The sequence below is a fragment of the Zingiber officinale genome, chromosome 4B (genome assembly GCF_018446385.1).
Source record: "Zingiber officinale cultivar Zhangliang chromosome 4B, Zo_v1.1, whole genome shotgun sequence".
Taxonomy (NCBI): domain Eukaryota; kingdom Viridiplantae; phylum Streptophyta; class Magnoliopsida; order Zingiberales; family Zingiberaceae; genus Zingiber; species Zingiber officinale.
This window is the reverse complement of record NC_055993.1, coordinates 606,836-625,336: the sequence shown is the minus strand read 5'-3', so window position 1 is coordinate 625,336 and position 18,501 is coordinate 606,836. Positions and strand designations below refer to the sequence as shown.

Here is an 18,501-nt window from a genome sequence, read left to right as displayed (position 1 = left end):
ATTTTAAAAAATCAATCTTTACAAAAGGCATTCCCTCACATCCCTATTTGTGAACTGCTTTTGCAAGACCTCATCGTATCCTTCAACGGGACTCCCATTCTCACTAGATTTAGCTCGGGTCCATCATGTTGTAGAATTGTGTAGCTCAGCTAGCCATGAGCATGAAAGCATAAATTTCGGATGATGCAAACCCACATTAATTATATATCTCTGAATCAACATTCATAATATATAAATTTATATTTATATAAATTTAAATGAGGATAAAAATAGTCTTAATAGTTTGCAATGTCTATGACCAAATTTATATTTTACAATCCAATACCTTAAATTAAGAATTTGTAAGTGTTAAGGGCAAATATAGATCATTCCTTATCAAGGAATACTCTCTAGAATTGATAATTTTTTAGATAAAAAAAAATCTTTATTTAATCAAATCGATTGAATTTTTTAATAAAAATTGAATAAATTAAATTGCTAAAATATTACTTAATTCGGTTTTCCACCGAATTAACGGAAATAATAATATATTCCTATCCAATTTTTTTTTTTTAAGTTAGCCACTTTAAGAAGGTAAGGATTTCTGTTTGGTTCTTTTACCTGAATCGTTGGTAAAAATTGTAGAGAATTTCATATTGTTGCCTATGGTTTATGATCTTGCATTCAACTAGTGGTGCCGTTTCATTTTTTGACATTTAGTAAAGCAATTTATTTTTATATTTTGTATTTATGTAGATTTGTAATAGAAAGATAAGTCGGGTAATTTTTTTGTCGGTATTTTGACGAGAGAGTAATTAGGATGTAATATAATATAATTGATAAAAAAAACAAATATATTAAATTATATAATTATAAAACACCATAAAGTAATTATCTTATAATTATTATTTTTTATTTATCATATTTTGAGACTTTTGTAATAACTATTTAAAATATATCAACAAATACTATTTGCTTATCATTTTCTTCCAAATAATTAAGTAATCCGACCACCAATCTATCAGTAATTTAATCGGGAAATCAACACTTATGGCCATAAATGATCCGTACAAATCACCAACTTCAAGTTCTACATTTATTCGGAAGGAATCCACTAACATTTTTGGCACGCTTAACTACAATTGGAGTGTCATCTTCAAGCATCCCTTCAAACTATCGCAAACTCTCCTTGTTCAATCTTTAGCGTCAGAGAAAGTTCTCAGTTGTCCCCAAGATTTCCTTCATGGTGAACTTTGTCATTCCACTTTCTTTTAACCATAGATGACTTGTTTAGTTCATCCACAATTATAGATACCTTCAAGAGCTCCTTCACTAAAACGTTAATGTCACATCAAAATAAAAACCCTTTTATTATTCTCCACTATAAAAAAATTCTCAACAACTTATTCATGAGGTCTCACATTTTTTTCATTATATACATATTTTTGTATCTCCTTAGTATTTTACTTTATAAATTTTTATAAAATTTAAATCCATCGAAATAACATTAGTAATTAAATAAATATATAAATATTACCATACATCAAATAAAAAGTTATAAATTATAATAATATAAAAAACTAAACTTAAACACATCTACTCCAGGACATGTCTTTGATTAATTTTTCCAACTATTTTCTCATATATTCGAAGTTATCCTGATATCATCTCATTAATATCCTTCATAAGAATTTCATAATCTAAACATCTCAACTTTTCGCAAAGCCATTTTTTCCATTTAATATCTTGTATTCTTTGTCAAGGATTCTATTGTGTTACACTCTGACTTTGGATTTACCCTTTCTCTTTACTGCTCTTTGCTCTATAGGATGAATGCGGGCTTTAGAGTCATACACATCAACACTCGTATCTGAATTTGAATTTGATGCTCCCCCCGATTCGGGTGTCCTTGCCTTCTTGTTAGATGAATGAGCAACTGATTGTGGAGCATATTTCTCATACTTTTTGAGAATCATCTACACATGCATATACTTGAAATCTTTATTTTTACTATTGTCTTTCCACATATTCAGTGCATTCTCCAACACATTCTTGTCACTCCATCCGTTTTGACGATGAATATACAAATTATTATAGGTGGTAGAAAATTCATTTACCATCGGCGCAAACTTATAGTAATGCGATTTTAGCACCTGATAGCTTCTCTCTATAGTTCCAATGGGCTGATGTTTATTATAGTAATCAACTATGTATTTCCAAAAGGCTTGATCTTTCTAATCATTACCAATAACTGCGTCGGTACTGATAGTTGCCCATGACTTCGCAAGAACCATGTCTTCATCAAGAGACTAAAATCTTGGTTTCGAATCGATCTTTCTCTGGTTCAACCTCACGCTGTTCTTGTGATGAGTGTGGTGGCCACTGAGATGTTGGAACATATGATGACTAATGTGGTGATATAGGGAGGCCCACTTGGCACGGGGTCAACTGCCAAGGAGGAGGTCTAAGTCAAGGTGGTCAACGTCATGGTGTCAAAGGGCTGAACGGAAGACGATTGCAATGGTTGGTCGCGACAGTCAGTGCCTGATCGGTAGGAGACATATGACCGAGCGGACCATCCATCCAGCTCAAGATAATATGATAAGATAATCAGACGCTCAGTATGGAGCAGCATGACACTAAGGAGAACGGAGAGCTTGTCCGAACGGGGGAGGGCATGCTATTACACAATCACCGCGGGGAAGAGCAAATGAGGTCGACATAGCGGAGGGATCCCAGCCGAGCGACTACCCCCCTCCGCCAAGCAGGGGGACCCTTGTCATCTCTTTGAAGCCGACAGAGCGAAGGAGTCTCGGTTGAGCGGAGCAATAGGACCGAGCCATCGATGTGGGGGAGGCCCAGTCGAGCGGCTACCCCGCTTGGCTAAGCAGCAGACTATGGTCGTATCTCTCGACATCCTTCTAGGAGATAGTGCTGTTGACACGAGGCATGATCGATAGACAGATCGTACGACAAAAACTTTTACTGTCTTGTCAGGGATATGTATGCCCTATTAAGGTATGATATTAAAGGTACTTTCCTGACAGATCCCTTCAAAGGATATATTAGAGAACGTGTCCATGCCTCAAGGAGTGTCCACATCACCCAATAAGACTCTATATAAAAGGGGGTCCATCATCGGCGGAGGTACGCGTTATTCACTATTTGCGTTAGAGTTACTGTTGCTCCACTTTCTTCCACTATTCCGGTGACTGACTTGAGCGTCAGAGGACCAACGCCAGGGACCCCTTCCCTGGCTCGACACTAACATTACTTGTTTTGCAGAGTGGAGCAAGGTCTACAGTCGGTCAACAAAGCCACCACATCCCTAGCTTTCTACCTTCGGCTTTCGAACAAGATCAATGACGTTAGAGGTTCTATGTCGCTGATAGATGGATCAATAGTAGCCCTTCTTGCTTCATTCAAAAATATGGCTAATGATTGAGGAGATGAAAATACGAAAGGGAGAGAAGACATCCCAAATTAATTGCTCATGGCTGACCAATCTTGGCGTGAATACATACCAAATGGAGTTGAGGCAGCGTTACTCTGAAAGGGGAGGGAAAAATTTTGAGAACTTTAGGAATTTGAGAAATTTGGAAGACCCTATGGAACATATGAAATATTTGAAAATTTAGACGGTATTGCATGTGAGAAAAAAAATTTGATGATATTGGGCACCATGGTTTGGAGGAATGGGAGTATTTTGAAGAGATGTATTTTCTCCCATATTTGAAGAATTCAAAAGATTTGTAAAGAAAGTATTGAAATTTTTGTCCGTGTTGAATACAAATTAAGAATAAAAGGACAAATGAAATGGAGAATGAAGTGATGATGAATAAAAAAATAATAATTCATGACATATTTATAGAATTGTTTTAATTAAAAAAATTCTATACATTGAACAACGACTGTAAAATTAGTCATTGTCTCTTCTCAACGTTTCTTTCTATTTCAACATTATTTATATTCAATATTTTTTAATATTAAAGATGCTCTTAGAATCCTCTTAGATTACCATGCAAGCGATGAATTGGAGTTCCCGTAAAATAACAAGACTTTAAAATGTTAACATTTAGTTTACTATTCTATTCGATTTCACCAATTTTTTTAATAAATAATAATCATCTTAAAAAGAATCAATTTTTACACGAGTCATTCCACCTAAGTCCCTGTTTGAGAACTGCTTTTGCATGCCCTCATCATTTGTATCCCTCAACGGGATTCCCATTTTCACTAGCTTTAGCTCGAGTATCCAGCATGTTGTAGAATTGAGTAGTGCAGTGATTTATGGGCATCAATTTCGACTGATGCAAACTCATACAAATTTCAATCTGATATCGACATTCATAATAGTATTGTCCAAATCAATTTTATGACAATTTACCAATTTGTCATTTGTTATGTGATCGTGAAAAGATGATAATAGTCCTCTCGGGACGGTGCGATGGTTAAGACATGGGGTGTTGTCATATGAGATCTTGGGATCGAAACTCGGTGTGACCGAGCATAACCTCCCTCATGTCTTGATCATTTACACTAATGACTAGTAGTCATCCGTGATTTACCTCCTTCGAGTTGACAGGGACGCTGAGAGCGAGTGAATCATCTTTTGTCACGTGAAAAGATGATAATATAACAGTAGAACGGGAAGAAAATTATTCTTAATCGTTTGCAAAAAAAAAAAAAAAAAAAAAAAGCGATTTTATCACCCAACGGCTAATTATTTAGCCACCGCACGCCTCAGCCGTTGGATTAAAGGTGGCAAGTCGACCGTTGGAGCACGCTCCGCAGGCCACTGCTTCTTCCCCTTTTTAAAATTACTTTGTTGGAGGACCGTTGATCGATTCGAAAACAGAGACGAGGAGCGGAGTGGCGAAAGCGCCAAAGAGCGGAGATCTGGGTTCTTCTCCCTCTCCGGCATCTCTCTGAGTCCCACCGTGGCGGCTAATCTGAGAGCTGAAGGGGAGTCCAAGGCGGCTCGGCTCCACTCGTTCTTTTCCTCTGTGTTCGCGAGTCTCTTTCGACAAAGAGAGCAAGAGGAAGAAGGAATCGCTGAAGAGAAGGACTCCATGGCTTCCAAGCGTCAGGAACTGGTCTTGCAGCATCAGAAAGGTAAAGATCTCTTCTTTTGGTTATTTTGTTTTTAGGAAAGACATTTATCCTTATTTATCTTTCATTTTGGGTATTTCCACATGCATTTTCTGCAAATCAGGCTTTATAGATTGATACGTTCTTCGCAATCCGATTGTTTTAGGTGGGCTTCCGCCAGTGGGCAAGCAAAAAGCTGTCGCTGTGGCAGCTGATGCTAAGAATCGCCGAGCCCTTGAAGACATCGGCAATCTAGTTAATGTCAGAGTTGTCGAAGGGTAGGATCGCCGTGCTTTATCTTCCGTACGCCGCCCCCATCTTATTAAAATTCTTATGTATTTCTCATATCATCAGGAAGCTAGAATCCCAGGTCAACCGTCCCATTACCAAGTAATTAAACCAAAGCCTTAACTTTTTTTTGTTTTGCTAACAACATCAATACATTTCCTTCCCCTCCTCTGCTAATCGCTTTGCGTCGAATCTCAATCACAAGTTTCGGGACTCAGCTTCTTGCAAATGCACAAAATGTTGTTGCTGCAGCAGTAGCTAATAAGGTACAGAATAAGAACTTTTCCTGTTAGTTCCTTTTCACCAAGATTTCTACCGATTACTAATCTGCACAGAAGTTGCAATTGCAGAAACCTGCAACTATTCAATCTGATCAAGTAGATGCTAGAGTTTGTGCAAAACCAACTAAGAAGGTCGCAGGTAAAAGTAAGGAGGAACAAAAAGTGGAGATCATTGTGATAAGCCCTGACTCTGATGAGGAAAAAAAAATATGAAGCTGGCAGAGGTAGCAGTACCTGCCGCAGATCTTCCAGAAAGAAAGTAATTAGCTCTTCTCTTACATCTGTGATGACGGCTCGAAGCAAGGTAAATGACCCACTATTTCTTCTACATTATCAATCTATATTTGATTGTTTTCTCTTGGCTTCAAATGATAAAGGTTGCTTGTGAGCTCGCTGACAAGCTCAAGGAAATGGTTATTGATATCGATGCATCTGACAAAGAGAATCAGTTGGCTGTTGTGGATTATGTAGAAGATATCTACAAGTACTACAAATCCGCAGAGGTACTTCATTGTGCAGTGTTCCTCAAATCTTGTTCATCTTAAATAATCCTTCTCCTTCTTGGTACTCGTTATACAGCATTCATGCAGGCCTCGCGACTACATGGATTCCCAGGTGGAGATCAACGCAAAGATGCGAACTGTTCTTGTCGATTGGCTAATAGAAGTGCACTATAAATTTGAGCTGATGCCTGAGACTCTCTACTTGACATTGTATATAATTGATCGTTATCTTTCCACGGAGTGGACTTTGAGGAGAGAACTGCAACTTGTCGGGGTTTCTGCCATGCTCATCGCCAGCAAGTACGAAGAAATTTGGGCGCCAGAGGTATACCGACTAGCACAGGGATCAATCTTTCATGAGGATTTTGCAAACTAAAATGTCTACTGGTTGATTGCAGGTCCATGATTTCATTTGCATATCAGATAGAGCCTACACCAGAGAAGAGATCCTTAGAATGGAGAAGCGAATTCTGGATAAGCTTCAATGGAACTTGACTGTGCCGACACCATATGTCTTTCTTGTCAGATTTGTGAAGGCTGCAGAATGCGACACTGAGGTGAGAGCCCCTCGTGGTGACAATTATCGTAGTGGAATCCTAGCTTACAAATGGTAATGCAAAATGCAGATGAAACACTTGGTGTTCTTTTTCGCTGAGTTAGCTTTGATGCAATACTCTTTGGTTACCAACTGCCCATCAATGGTAGCTGCTGCATCTGTGTATGCAGCTCGGTGCACTCTAAAGAAGAGTCCTCTTTGGACTGAAACGCTCAAGTGCCACACAGGGTTCTCCGAACAAGAATTGCTGTACGTGTGAACTTTTAAATCACGAAGAATTAACTACCTATCATGCTTTCTTGACAAATAACAGATGATTGCAGTGGCTGTACACAAATATTAGTGAATTCCCATGCGGCATCAGGAGAGGGGAAGCTCAAGGTAGTGTATAAGAAGTATTCTCGCGAACAATTTGGAGCTGTGGCGTTGTGTCCCCCTGCAACCAAAGTGATGGAGGAGTTGAAGGCATCGAGGATGGTGGCGAGGAACTGAGTGACAGTACTAACTTTATTTTATTTTTCATCCATTTGTGTGGGGTGGGGTGTGAGTATCGATGTTTGTGTTTCATGTTCTTGTTGAAAGAGTGATGTGGGCAATATTATAGATTTTTTGGATAGGTGACCTACGTACTCTTTTTGTTCTTTACTCTTTACTCAGGAGTAGTTTGCTAACGCAATATGATTTGGTTTAGTGTTGCGCAATATTGTAGTGTGACAAACAATATTGACATGAAATATATTTGAACATGTTTTCAGTTGTTCATGGGTGTTTGCTAAAGAAGTGAGGGACGGTAAGGTGATATACCGTCTAGTACAAAACTTCTAATATTTGAAAAATAAATATTTATTTATATTGAAAATTTGGTATATTAAATTTTAATTATAGTTAAATTCTAGATCATTTATGCTTAAATTGTTCAATATTTTTGATATACTAAAATTATAAAACAAAAATATATATTTATTATTAATTTATAAAATTAATTATAATAAAAAATTATAAAAAAATTATTTTATATTTTTGTATATTAAAAAATAATAAATCTTATACCGAAAAATTTAATAGGGTATAAGAAGTATTCTCATCAACAATTTAGAATAGTGATGTTACCCCCCCTAGTTCGGATCCTCTGTCCCGAATCTTCTCTGTCCCCATGTCCCACTGCCGATCGGACGGTCCATATTACATCTCAAGGCATCATGATATCTTTAAGATGTGTGCAGTATCCTTGTGATGTGCAAGACATCCTTGAGATGTAATCTGGACCGTCCCATCGGCAATGGAACATGAGGACAGAGAAGTTTCGGGACAGAGGATCCGAACTACTGCATCAGTTACCCTTCCATCCCTAAATTTAGATTGATGAAGAGGAGCACAAAACTCAGGGAATGAAATTTTAGTTTATTTTTCATTTTTTTTCTTCAACCATTTGTGAATAATATTGTAGTAGTTTGCTAGCGCACTATGACTTAAAAAATAATGACCTCAAATATATTTGACCATGTTCATCAACAAACTAGTAAAGAAGAATTGACTATCAATTTAGCAATCATATTGGCCCCTGTCAATTCATCTCAGGGCTAATATGAAGGAGTTATCTCACGAATAGTTACTAGTCATTGGAATAGTGACTAGTGTATGAATGAGTCATTACTTCAGCAAAAACCCGAGACCTAAAGTTGGCAACACCTCATGCGCTAGCCACTAGACCGTCTTGAGAGAACGGATATGAATTTAGTAATCATATGACTTAGGGTGGTATATGTACAATATCAAAAGTTTTAGTATTTGAATAATATATACTTCGTATCAAAATTTGGTTATATTAAAATTTTAATATACCTAATTTTCATTGTGATTAAATTCTATATTGTTCATACCAAAATTTTTCAATATTTTGATATTTTTAATATATCAAAATTAAAAAATATATACATATTCTAGGTCCTAGTGAGGTCGGCTAAAGGGGATGAATAGCCTGAAATGAAAATAGTCACTTTCTTGTTCTTTCAATTTAGATTAGTAATACAATTATAATAAATTAATTGAACAACTATTAAAATAAAAAAAGGCAAAAGAATTACTTAGTTACAAAATAAGTGGTTGTTAATCCAAGAAATAAAACATTAGAAAATCTCCTTCGTTGAAGAAGGAGAAGTCTCTTACTCTCTTTGAACATTTAGAAATAAACTAAGAAATGATTGTATCTTGAGTTGTTGATTAATTTCTAGGTCCAGAGACCTTTTTATAACTCTGGAAAATCCTATTAGTGGGTGGAAGACACCTTCAAGAGGATTGAAGGCGCTTAGAGTGGAAAACTTTATCCGCCGAAGGTAAGATTTTATCTTCGGCTAACGGTTAGAGAAGACACCTCCAACATGCTAGAAGCCGCATTTGACACTGTTTATGGAAGACGCCCCCAACATGCTGGAAGCTGCATTCGATATTGTTCATGGAAGGCACCTTCCATGACTTGGAAGGTGCCTTCCTTGAGGTAGATCAACTCCTTAGTTGATCTTCCTTTTCCTCGAGCAATCTTCATCTCCGATCGCTTGGGTGAGATCCAACCTTCCAGAGTTGAACTCATCCAAATCCAATTCCGGCTTTCTCCTCGAACAGACTTCCGCTCTGACTTCTCGTCCCTCGGAAGTGCCGTGTGCATCCTTCTCGCTCCACCAACATACTCTTCCGTAGGTTCTCGACTCTCGGATGTACCGAGCCCATCGACTTGATTCCCGTGTCATTCTTCTTGTCTACCGTGTCTTTTGCTCAACTTCTTACGTTCCTAAGTCTCTGCATACTCAAACGTAAGACATCAAATAATGTAGAGTCTAACTTAACTTAGTTGATTACATCAAAACTAATACGGAGTACTAACACATATATTATTAGTGGGGTTGAAATCAACAATAATTGTTGGTTTTCGAAATACAACATTGTGTTGGTATTGATTTTTAAAATTTGACACCACTAAATAATTTATAAAAGAATTATTTGATATTTTGAGATATCGAAAAATTTGATATGATATAATTATATATCAAATATTTCAATATACACCAAAGTTTTCTATATGCAGTATATATTCCTATAATATATATCGGTATATTATAAACGGTATATTAAAATTTTCATTATTTTTTCCAGCCGATATAATATGTATTTATATTAGAGTTAATATAAGATTATTCTCAAATTTACAATTTAGTAGTATTAGCTTTTTAAAAATTCAATGAATGTTTGTATTCATAATAAAGTCAACTTGCTGTCGCATAATTGCAGTTTTCTCCGGTCATCTCTGGCTTCTGAGCGCTCTGGAATTGCTACAAACTCAACGATCTTCTCCTTCTTCTTCTCCTCCTCCTCCTCCTCCTCCTCCTTCTTCTTCTCCGGTTGTCGACTTCTCTTTCACCAGAGGCTCGCGCTGACTTCGTCCCGTTTCAGGAAGTGGGTGTTTCATTGACGGCCACTGTGGCGAACACTACATGTCGCGCCTCGCATCAGCCCGCACCAACTCCGCCTTTGTGCGCCCCGATTCGTTTCCCCACTACGCACTCCACGTAATCCGGGCCCCACGCACTTCGACGTTTCGTCGCATGCCTCGTCGCGGACCCCACTCGATGCACTATAAATACCGGCTCGGCCGGGGACATTGTTCATCGGGGTGAAGTGAAGCCGCTCGATAGCTCTTTAATTTCTTCTTCTCTCGATCAGCTTCCGGCCATGGCGGGCTGCACCGAGCTCCTGTGCAGGGCCAAGCCCTACGTAGCCATGATCTCCCTCCAATTTGGCTACGCCGGCATGAACATCATCACCAAGGTCTCCCTCACCAACGGCATGAGCCACTACGTCCTCGTCGTCTACCGCCACGCCTTCGCCACACTCTCCATCGCTCCTTTCGCTCTCATTCTCGAGCGGTACCCAACGATCCATCAAAATCCATGTCCTTTCTCCGGTTTATTGCTAAACAATGCTCTGTTTCTGACACAGGAAGGTGAGGCCGGCGATGACCAAGTGGGTGTTTTTGCAGATTTTCGTACTGGGATTGCTCGGGTCGGTAGTCATCACTGATGATGAATTGTTAATTGTTGCACCAAACAAACTCATCCTTAATTTTTACAGGCCTGTGATAGACCAAAATCTTTACTACCTTGGTCTGAAGCTCACCTCTCCTACCTTCTCATGCGCCATGAGCAACATCTTGCCGGCCATGACCTTCGTGATCGCATTGCTTTGCAGGTAGCTACTTAACCATCCTTCTCATCTTCGCTTCGTTTTATTATGAAGTACTGACGGCTCGTGATGATAAGGATGGAGAAGGTGAACTTAAAGAAGGTGATGTACCAGGCAAAGGTGGTCGGAACTCTCGTCACAGTAGCCGGAGCCATGGTGATGACACTCTACAAAGGACCCATTCTGGAGATGGTTTGGAGCCAGCACGGCAATTCTGGTGCATCCAACTCCCAGCCGACAGCCGAATCAAGCAGCAAGGAATGGCTTCTGGGTTCCATCTTTCTCATCCTCGCCACCTTAGCTTGGGCGTCTCTGTTTGTCCTTCAGGCACTTAATCTCATAGACCTCTGCTTTGCGACACCATCTAACTAGTTGAATCGAGCTGTTAGTTAACCGGCACAAATGTGTGACTCGTGCAGGCAGTGACACTGAAGCAGTACTCTGCCCAGCTCTCCCTCACGACATGGATATGCTTCGTGGGGACGCTGCAAGCTATAGCCGTCACCCTCGTGATGGAGCACGAGCCCTCTGTTTGGAGCATAGGATTCGATATGAACCTGCTTGCTGCTGCCTACGCTGTAATTAGCTTCGCCCCCTTCCTTAATTCATCCATTCAAGTCCGAGGCATGCAGTACTGAGTAATTAGAACATACGATATGCAGGGGATCGTCACCTCCAGCGTTGCTTATTATGTTCAAGGGCTGGTGATAGAGAAGAGAGGCCCTGTGTTTGCATCGGCATTCAGCCCTCTGATGATGATCATAGTTGCCATCCTGGGCTCCTTCATCCTCAATGAGAAAATCTATCTCGGAGGGTGAGATATTACATCGATCCCTTTAATTTCTAAGCTTAACGTTTCCTTCGTCAGTAGGCCTAAGTAATTATTTATTCTTCATGCAGGGTTGTTGGGGGAGTCTTGATTGTTCTGGGGCTCTACTCAGTTCTGTGGGGGAAGTACAAGGAGAACAAGGAGAAGAGAGAGATGGAGGCGATGTCTCTGCCCTTGGCCTTGCAGGAAAGCAGAGGATGTCAGCGTGCTAACCGTGACATAGAAACGAGTACTGGAGTGTAGTTTTGTGCTTCGAAGGAGATAATAAGAGAGAGAGAGAGAGAGAGAGAGAGAGAGAGAGAGAGAGAGGAAGATGTGTTTGAGAGTAGTGCGATAGTGAGTGGGTGTAGCATTTTCTAAGGACAAAATAAGAGCAGAAGGATTGCACCATTTATATTTTGTTTTGATTTTGGAAAATGGCTTCGTGTAACTTGAACTCTGAGGTAAATGACATTGAGGGAGTTTTTGCCTTTCTATGTTGATACGGCTGATAAGATGGAATCTAAAACGCAGTATTAAAGTCTCGACGGGCGTGTTGTTCAAAGTCCTAAGGATGCGACAGTAACACGAGGGGCATGACAGTCGAAGTCCCAAGTGATTAACTTGAGCGGTCTAACATGATTCTTAGAGGGCCAGTCGAATACTTGTAAAAGTCACTAGGAGAGCCTTGGGTTGGTTCTCCAGAAAGGCTCCGAGTGGACATTTCCCAAGGCTCTGACTAGACTTTGTAAGATGGATTGAATCGGCAAAGATTAACTCAACCGCATAGATATTCAACGTCCTCGTGTATATCCAATCAGACTTGATCAGGACAGAGGTCCGGTTGGATATCATTAAGTCCGCTACATAAACATCACTAGGATCCATCAAGGTCTGGAAGCACCAAAAGACCCATCATTATGAAATAATAATCAATAACCTATCATCCTAGTAATTCTTTTAATGCTATGTGTAATTGTTGTCAAGGAATCATTGGAAAATGTTATATGCAATCCGTACAATGGAGATTTAATTTCCATCCTCCATACATAGAATTGGTTGGTACAATTGGAGAAAGATGACATATCGTCAGTATGATTGGTCTTATTTTAGTAACTTACCTCGTTATTCGTGCTAGGGAAGAAATGAAGAACAAGGATGATGAGCAATGAACTCTGATAGCGAAACTTACCTGTACCTTTAGGAAGAGACCCCTTATGTAGTGCTAGTTTTCCTCTATGTATGAATATCGATGTATTTTTAAAAAAGGACCGACTATTCTGTCATTCTGACAACCTTCTTAAATACACCCATCATTTTTGTGTTTTGCAAGGTAGAAGCTTCCGCAATACGGATTGCACAGATCATATTCCCTTGATTCTTTAATAATGGTTACACAAAACGTCAAACATGAATATTATGATATGGGGTTGATGGACCATTATACGCTTTGAGGGTAGGCTAGTCGAGTCTCCTCTAACGTTCGGTCAGACTTGGTTCTCGGATGGGGTTGGGACAGAGTCGTAACTTCCATGAGGCCAGAGAGACAGTCGTCTTAGGGCCCAACCCAATGAAGGACCCATTTTTAAATGAGAGACATATACCCTAAATGGTCGTTAAAGTTATTCTCATGGCTCCGAGGCACACACCGACACATGACTCTTCTTTGCACGTAATTTCTTTTCTGGTGTTGCTCTTTTTTGCACGCGATTTCTTCTTTGGTGTTCTTTCTACCAAGGCACAGATTCACGGAACAAGAGGTAATTATAATCTTCTTCTTCGACCATCTTCTTCGTCTTGCAACACGTGACACTAATTGTAACCTGATCATGCAACAAGGATCGTTTGTGCGACCTAATTGCGTCGATTCTCGCAATGGCTATCTCACTCGATGCAGGCTGATGGTTGGCCTTTGCTCGTGTGACTTAATTGCGTAGCACAGGACTGTCGCACGCTACCTCAGTCACTTGTGCGAACTACGATCTAATTACATGGTGGTTGATACTTGTCGTCTTGCTTCTGCCTGCAACCATTGTATTGGTCTTAATGTTATAGGATACACTAAATGAGATATCAATGTTATCGATTGAGAAAGAAAGAATTCAACAATTGAATTATGCGGATTTAATAAATATTTTTATCTCTAAAACAGTAGTGTTTATATAATTACTTTAAATATTTATTAATTTTTTATTGATGTAATATATTTATTTTTAGTTTATTTATATATTTAATATATATGTTATTTGTAAATTGAACTTTATTATTATTTGTCGCAGTAAAAGAGTCAGTTTTTTAGTATGTGCATCAGGTCTCGTCGAACACAAGTACGGCTCTGGGTTGGGATCAAGGTCGGGTCGGCTAAGGAATGTTAATCATCTTGGGGATTCAGTCTCTTTGAGGACTCGGCATCCGCTCGGACAAGGAGGCCGATCGAGATATTCAATCAGACCGAGAGGTCTCGATTCTGAATTTAACTAAGACGCCTTGGGATTCCATCAAACCAAGGGGACTCGAGATCCGATTAGACAAAAGGTTTGCTCGATTAGACTATTCGGCCGAGTCATATAACTATGCTGGCCCTGGGTATTGACCCCTCCTTGACTTTAATCTCCACATCAACTAACTTTTTTAACTTTGATCCTAATTTTAGAACTCTAACTTATTCACCGTATCAATAATTCTACCATATTTTATTCGTAATAGTCAATTGATCTTGTGTTCCATGTTTTCGTAATTCATGTTTATTTCTTTCATGGTTGAATAAAACGAAGAGAAAACAACAAATAAATATATATGAAATACTCATTATTCTTGAGCAATTTTATAATTTTCATCCTCCCTCCTCCTATCTTTCCAGCTAAGTAAACCAAATCATCCATGTAATAATTAGCAACTGATGTGTCTTAGAAGCATAGTAACTCAAATTCACTCATTCTCTTGTTAGCATTTTTAATATCATTAATTAGTATTTTTACGTTTAATTAAGTTAAAGATCCAAATCTTTACTCTTTAATTAAGCTACGTTGATTGAGATACAGAGACGTTGGCCATCAGTCAACTACAAAAGATTCAAGTGCGTGTCACCTATGAACTTAAAGATTTGATAGTCGACGACAAAGATTTTGCAAGATATATAAATAGTGCAGAGTTCATATGCAACATGATCTCTGCGTTCTTTCTTCCTACATCTGATTCAACAACACACTGGTTTTCCACAAATCCACCTAAACAAGTCCGGTGAGAATCATCAAAGCAAATTCCACATCCAATTCCCCAAAAGTCGATGACACAACCAGACTAAAAGAAAGCTTACTCGCCAACGATTCTCCACATAACTTGAGCTTTTCAATCCACAAATCTATCCAAACTTTTCACTTGACAAGACTAACCAAACCTACGCATGAATAGGAAAAAGGAGAGGAAAGGAAACCCCATCATGTTGCTGTAGAAAAGAGGCAGATGCTTCACCAATTCTTGTGTCCAGTTGCATGCAAATGAGCAGCCTTCTGCCTCCACCAAGCCAAGTTGCTGATCAGAGGGCACTAGTCAACACCTTTACGATTTATTTACTCGTCCATTTGGTTGCTCGTGTGTTGGATTAGCAATGAGATTAGCTCGATGACGCGAGTTCTAATGATGGTGAGAGAGATGGAATTGGAATGAAATGATTTGATGGATGACGCACGAAGTTCTCTTTTGTGCTTTTCTTCTCCACATGCTAGAGACGAGTGTGGCAGCAAAGCTGGTAGCTTTACTGATCAACTAACTCACATCTCGCCGTGTCGAAGCTGTTTTCAGTAACGGAAATGCTGCTTTTGGATCATCATCGCATTCTTGCGGATGGCGTTGCTGCTGTCGCCGAACAAGAAGATGAGGAATACATAATTGATTCTTTAGATTCAATTATTGTCTTTGTGGAGACGAATTATTCACTGTTGTATCTGAGAGAGGATGGGTTGTTAGAGTTTAGGATTTAGGATTTAAGATTTAGAATTTAGGGTTATTCTATGATTTATTTTTTTATATATAATTTGAGGACGAACTAGAACTATGCTCAATGTAATGGCCTACAAGAAGAATAAAAGCCCAACCAAATCCAAAGCCCACGTCGCCTCGAGTGATTAGTGAATGTTGGCTATCGTCATATGTGCCCCTTTCTTTTTGCCTTCTGGTTAGACCTATTTTATTGAAGGTTTAAAATATGCTGGTAAGATAGTGAACACTGTTAATACTGGTGTGCAAATGAATGGGTCAGTTCGTGGGTTTTTCAAGTTGATTTGAAAATATTTAATTCTAAATTATCGAATTCAAGTCCAACTTATTAAATATTTTTTTGAGATGAATTATAATCTATACTATTTTGTTCGACTGTTCACGAGCTGCTCGTGACCTGCACTCGAATTAAATTCTAATTATTTTTATATAATTTTAACTTAAATTTATTTAAATTAAAATTTAAATAATTTTAATTGAATTTAAATTTAAGTTATTTTGAATTATAATTTGAATATGTTCAAATTAAGGTGTGAACAATTCAAATCAAACTCGAACTTAAATTTTATTTCGGAACTCAAGCTAAAACTATTTGTATTTTGAATTTAAAATATCATATATATTTTTCAAGGTTAAATTCAAATATCAATATTTTCATATTATTTGACTTGATTTAATTCGTTTGCACACTCTTAGTTAACATAGCATAATTCATATTGGGCATGATCCTATCCAAATGAAGAAAGCTGGAAAACTAGGAATGGGGTAGCCATTGACATGAAGAAGACTTCGATGATCCTGCATAACAAAACCAAGATCAGGGAAGGGGTCCTTAACGTTGACCCTCCGACGCTCAAATTAGAACAGGAGAAGAGAGTAAGAAAGTAGAAAATCTTAGAACTCAAAAATATTTTTCTTGCATGTTCCTCATACTTGTAAATCCTTTTTATACATTTCTAGATGAGCTTTCGTCTTTCCTTATTTATGTTGGATATTGGGGCCTAAATGGACCAATACGATTTTGAAGAGGAAAAAATCGGAAGCCATCAATTGTTGAAAGTCGTAATTGACTTCAAAATTGAAATCTACGTTTCGCGTAGATAGATTTAGACTATTAATTTGCTCAAAACCGATTAAGGGTGAATGAGAAATTAATGTTCAAAGTCGGCCCAAAATAACGTTGGTTATTCATTAAGGAAATGCAAGGGAGAATAGTCTCACATCGGAAATTTCCGATGTGCATTCCTTACTTATTAATGATGTTGAGTTATAGGAGTTAACTCAGAAAAGTACCAGGTACTCTCTGCTCAGGGGCGAGCAGGTGCTCGCACCTGTGAGCCCGCCACCCGCCACGTGCGCACGTGGGCAAAGGGAGATGACTGGACAGTTGGTTGGGCGAACGGATGGCAGTCGTTGATCAACGTTGATCAAAGAAGTATGGTGGATCGCTTGTGATGCGATCTAGAGCGTTGGATCACAATGAGTCACGATCTGACGGCTTGGGATGAGACATGATCTGAAGCATCGGATCAATGGATCCACCGATGGCTGATAGATCTGAGGGTCACAACTCATAGATCTGATGGATGAGATTAAAGGGGCTATGTGAAGGGTTATAACTCTTCAGTCCGGACGGCCCAGATTAATCCACCCAAAGGTCACACCCCTCCCTAAAGCCTCTTCCTTCTATATAAATAGAACACTCCAGATTGGAATCAAATCACTCAACTTAATCTTCTCTTCCTCAAGTATTCACTCACTCATCTTGTGCATTCAAGAGTCCAAGAAGCCTACGAGAAGGTTCGCTGGTCTCGGAAGTCGGAGTGCTACGATTCCGAGACGATTGTCGTCGTTGTATCTTGGGAACGAATTGCAATAATCCGTTAAGCACCGTAGCGGAGCAATATCGTTTACGGAGATAATGTCGAACACTAGCCTCGACGATCAGTTTGCATACTCTGGAATTTACCGGAAACAACAGTCGTAAACGATATTCCGTACAAACTGATATGGCTACCAACGACGTTCCAACCGCCATTCCGACCGCTGTTCCGACGGCCGTTCCGACCGCCGTTCCGACATCCATTCCGCATGGAGAAAAGCCGGAGAAATTCACCGGAGCCGACTTCAAAAGATGGCAGCAGAAGATGCTGTTCTACTTAACAACGCTAAACCTTGTACGGTTTTTGCGGGAAGACCCGCCAGTCGCTACGGACGGTAGCAAGGCTGCTTGCGATACGTGGACGCACAGAGATTTTCTGTGTCGCAACTACATTCTCAACGCCTTGGACAACACGTTGTATAACGTGTATTGTTCATTGGAGACAGCGAAATCTTTGTGGGAATCGCTTGAGAAGAAATACAAGACCGAAAATGCCGGACTGAAGAAATTCATCGTCGGCCGGTTTCTGGATTTCAAGATGGTGGACTCAAAGAGCGTCTCATCTCAAGTCCAAGATATGCAATTAATACTGCATGATCTGGACGCTGAAGGAATGAAGCTGAACGAGTCATTCGCAGTTGCTGCGGTAATTGAGAAGCTCCCTCCGTCATGGAAGGATTTCAAGAATTACCTAAAGCACAAGCAAAAGGAGATAGGGCTGCAAGACCTGATCCTGAGGCTACGAATAGAGGAGGATAATCGAAAGTTATCCGACTGCAGAGGAACCAAGCGGACTATAGACGATATGTCCAACCTAGTCGAGCCGAACGCTAAAAAGCCGAAACAGTTCAAGAAGAAGGCACAAGCGAAGAAGTTCAAGGGAT

General features: G+C 39.3%; 1 protein-coding gene and 1 pseudogene across 1 annotated transcript; both read left to right on the top strand.

Moving 5' to 3' along the window:
* Positions 1 to 4,819: 4,819 nt before the first annotated feature.
* Positions 4,820 to 7,458, top strand: LOC121974312 (annotated as a pseudogene).
* A 2,904-nt stretch (positions 7,459 to 10,362) lies between these two features.
* On the top strand, positions 10,363 to 12,217 carry LOC121974311 (WAT1-related protein At5g07050-like). The gene is made up of 7 exons (XM_042525307.1): positions 10,363 to 10,615; positions 10,689 to 10,751; positions 10,821 to 10,937; positions 11,009 to 11,258; positions 11,351 to 11,509; positions 11,594 to 11,745; positions 11,832 to 12,217. The coding sequence occupies exons 1-7, from the start codon at positions 10,422 to 10,424 to the stop codon at positions 12,001 to 12,003; spliced, it is 1,107 nt and encodes a 368-aa protein (XP_042381241.1). The 5' UTR covers positions 10,363 to 10,421; the 3' UTR covers positions 12,004 to 12,217.
* Positions 12,218 to 18,501: the final 6,284 nt, after the last annotated feature.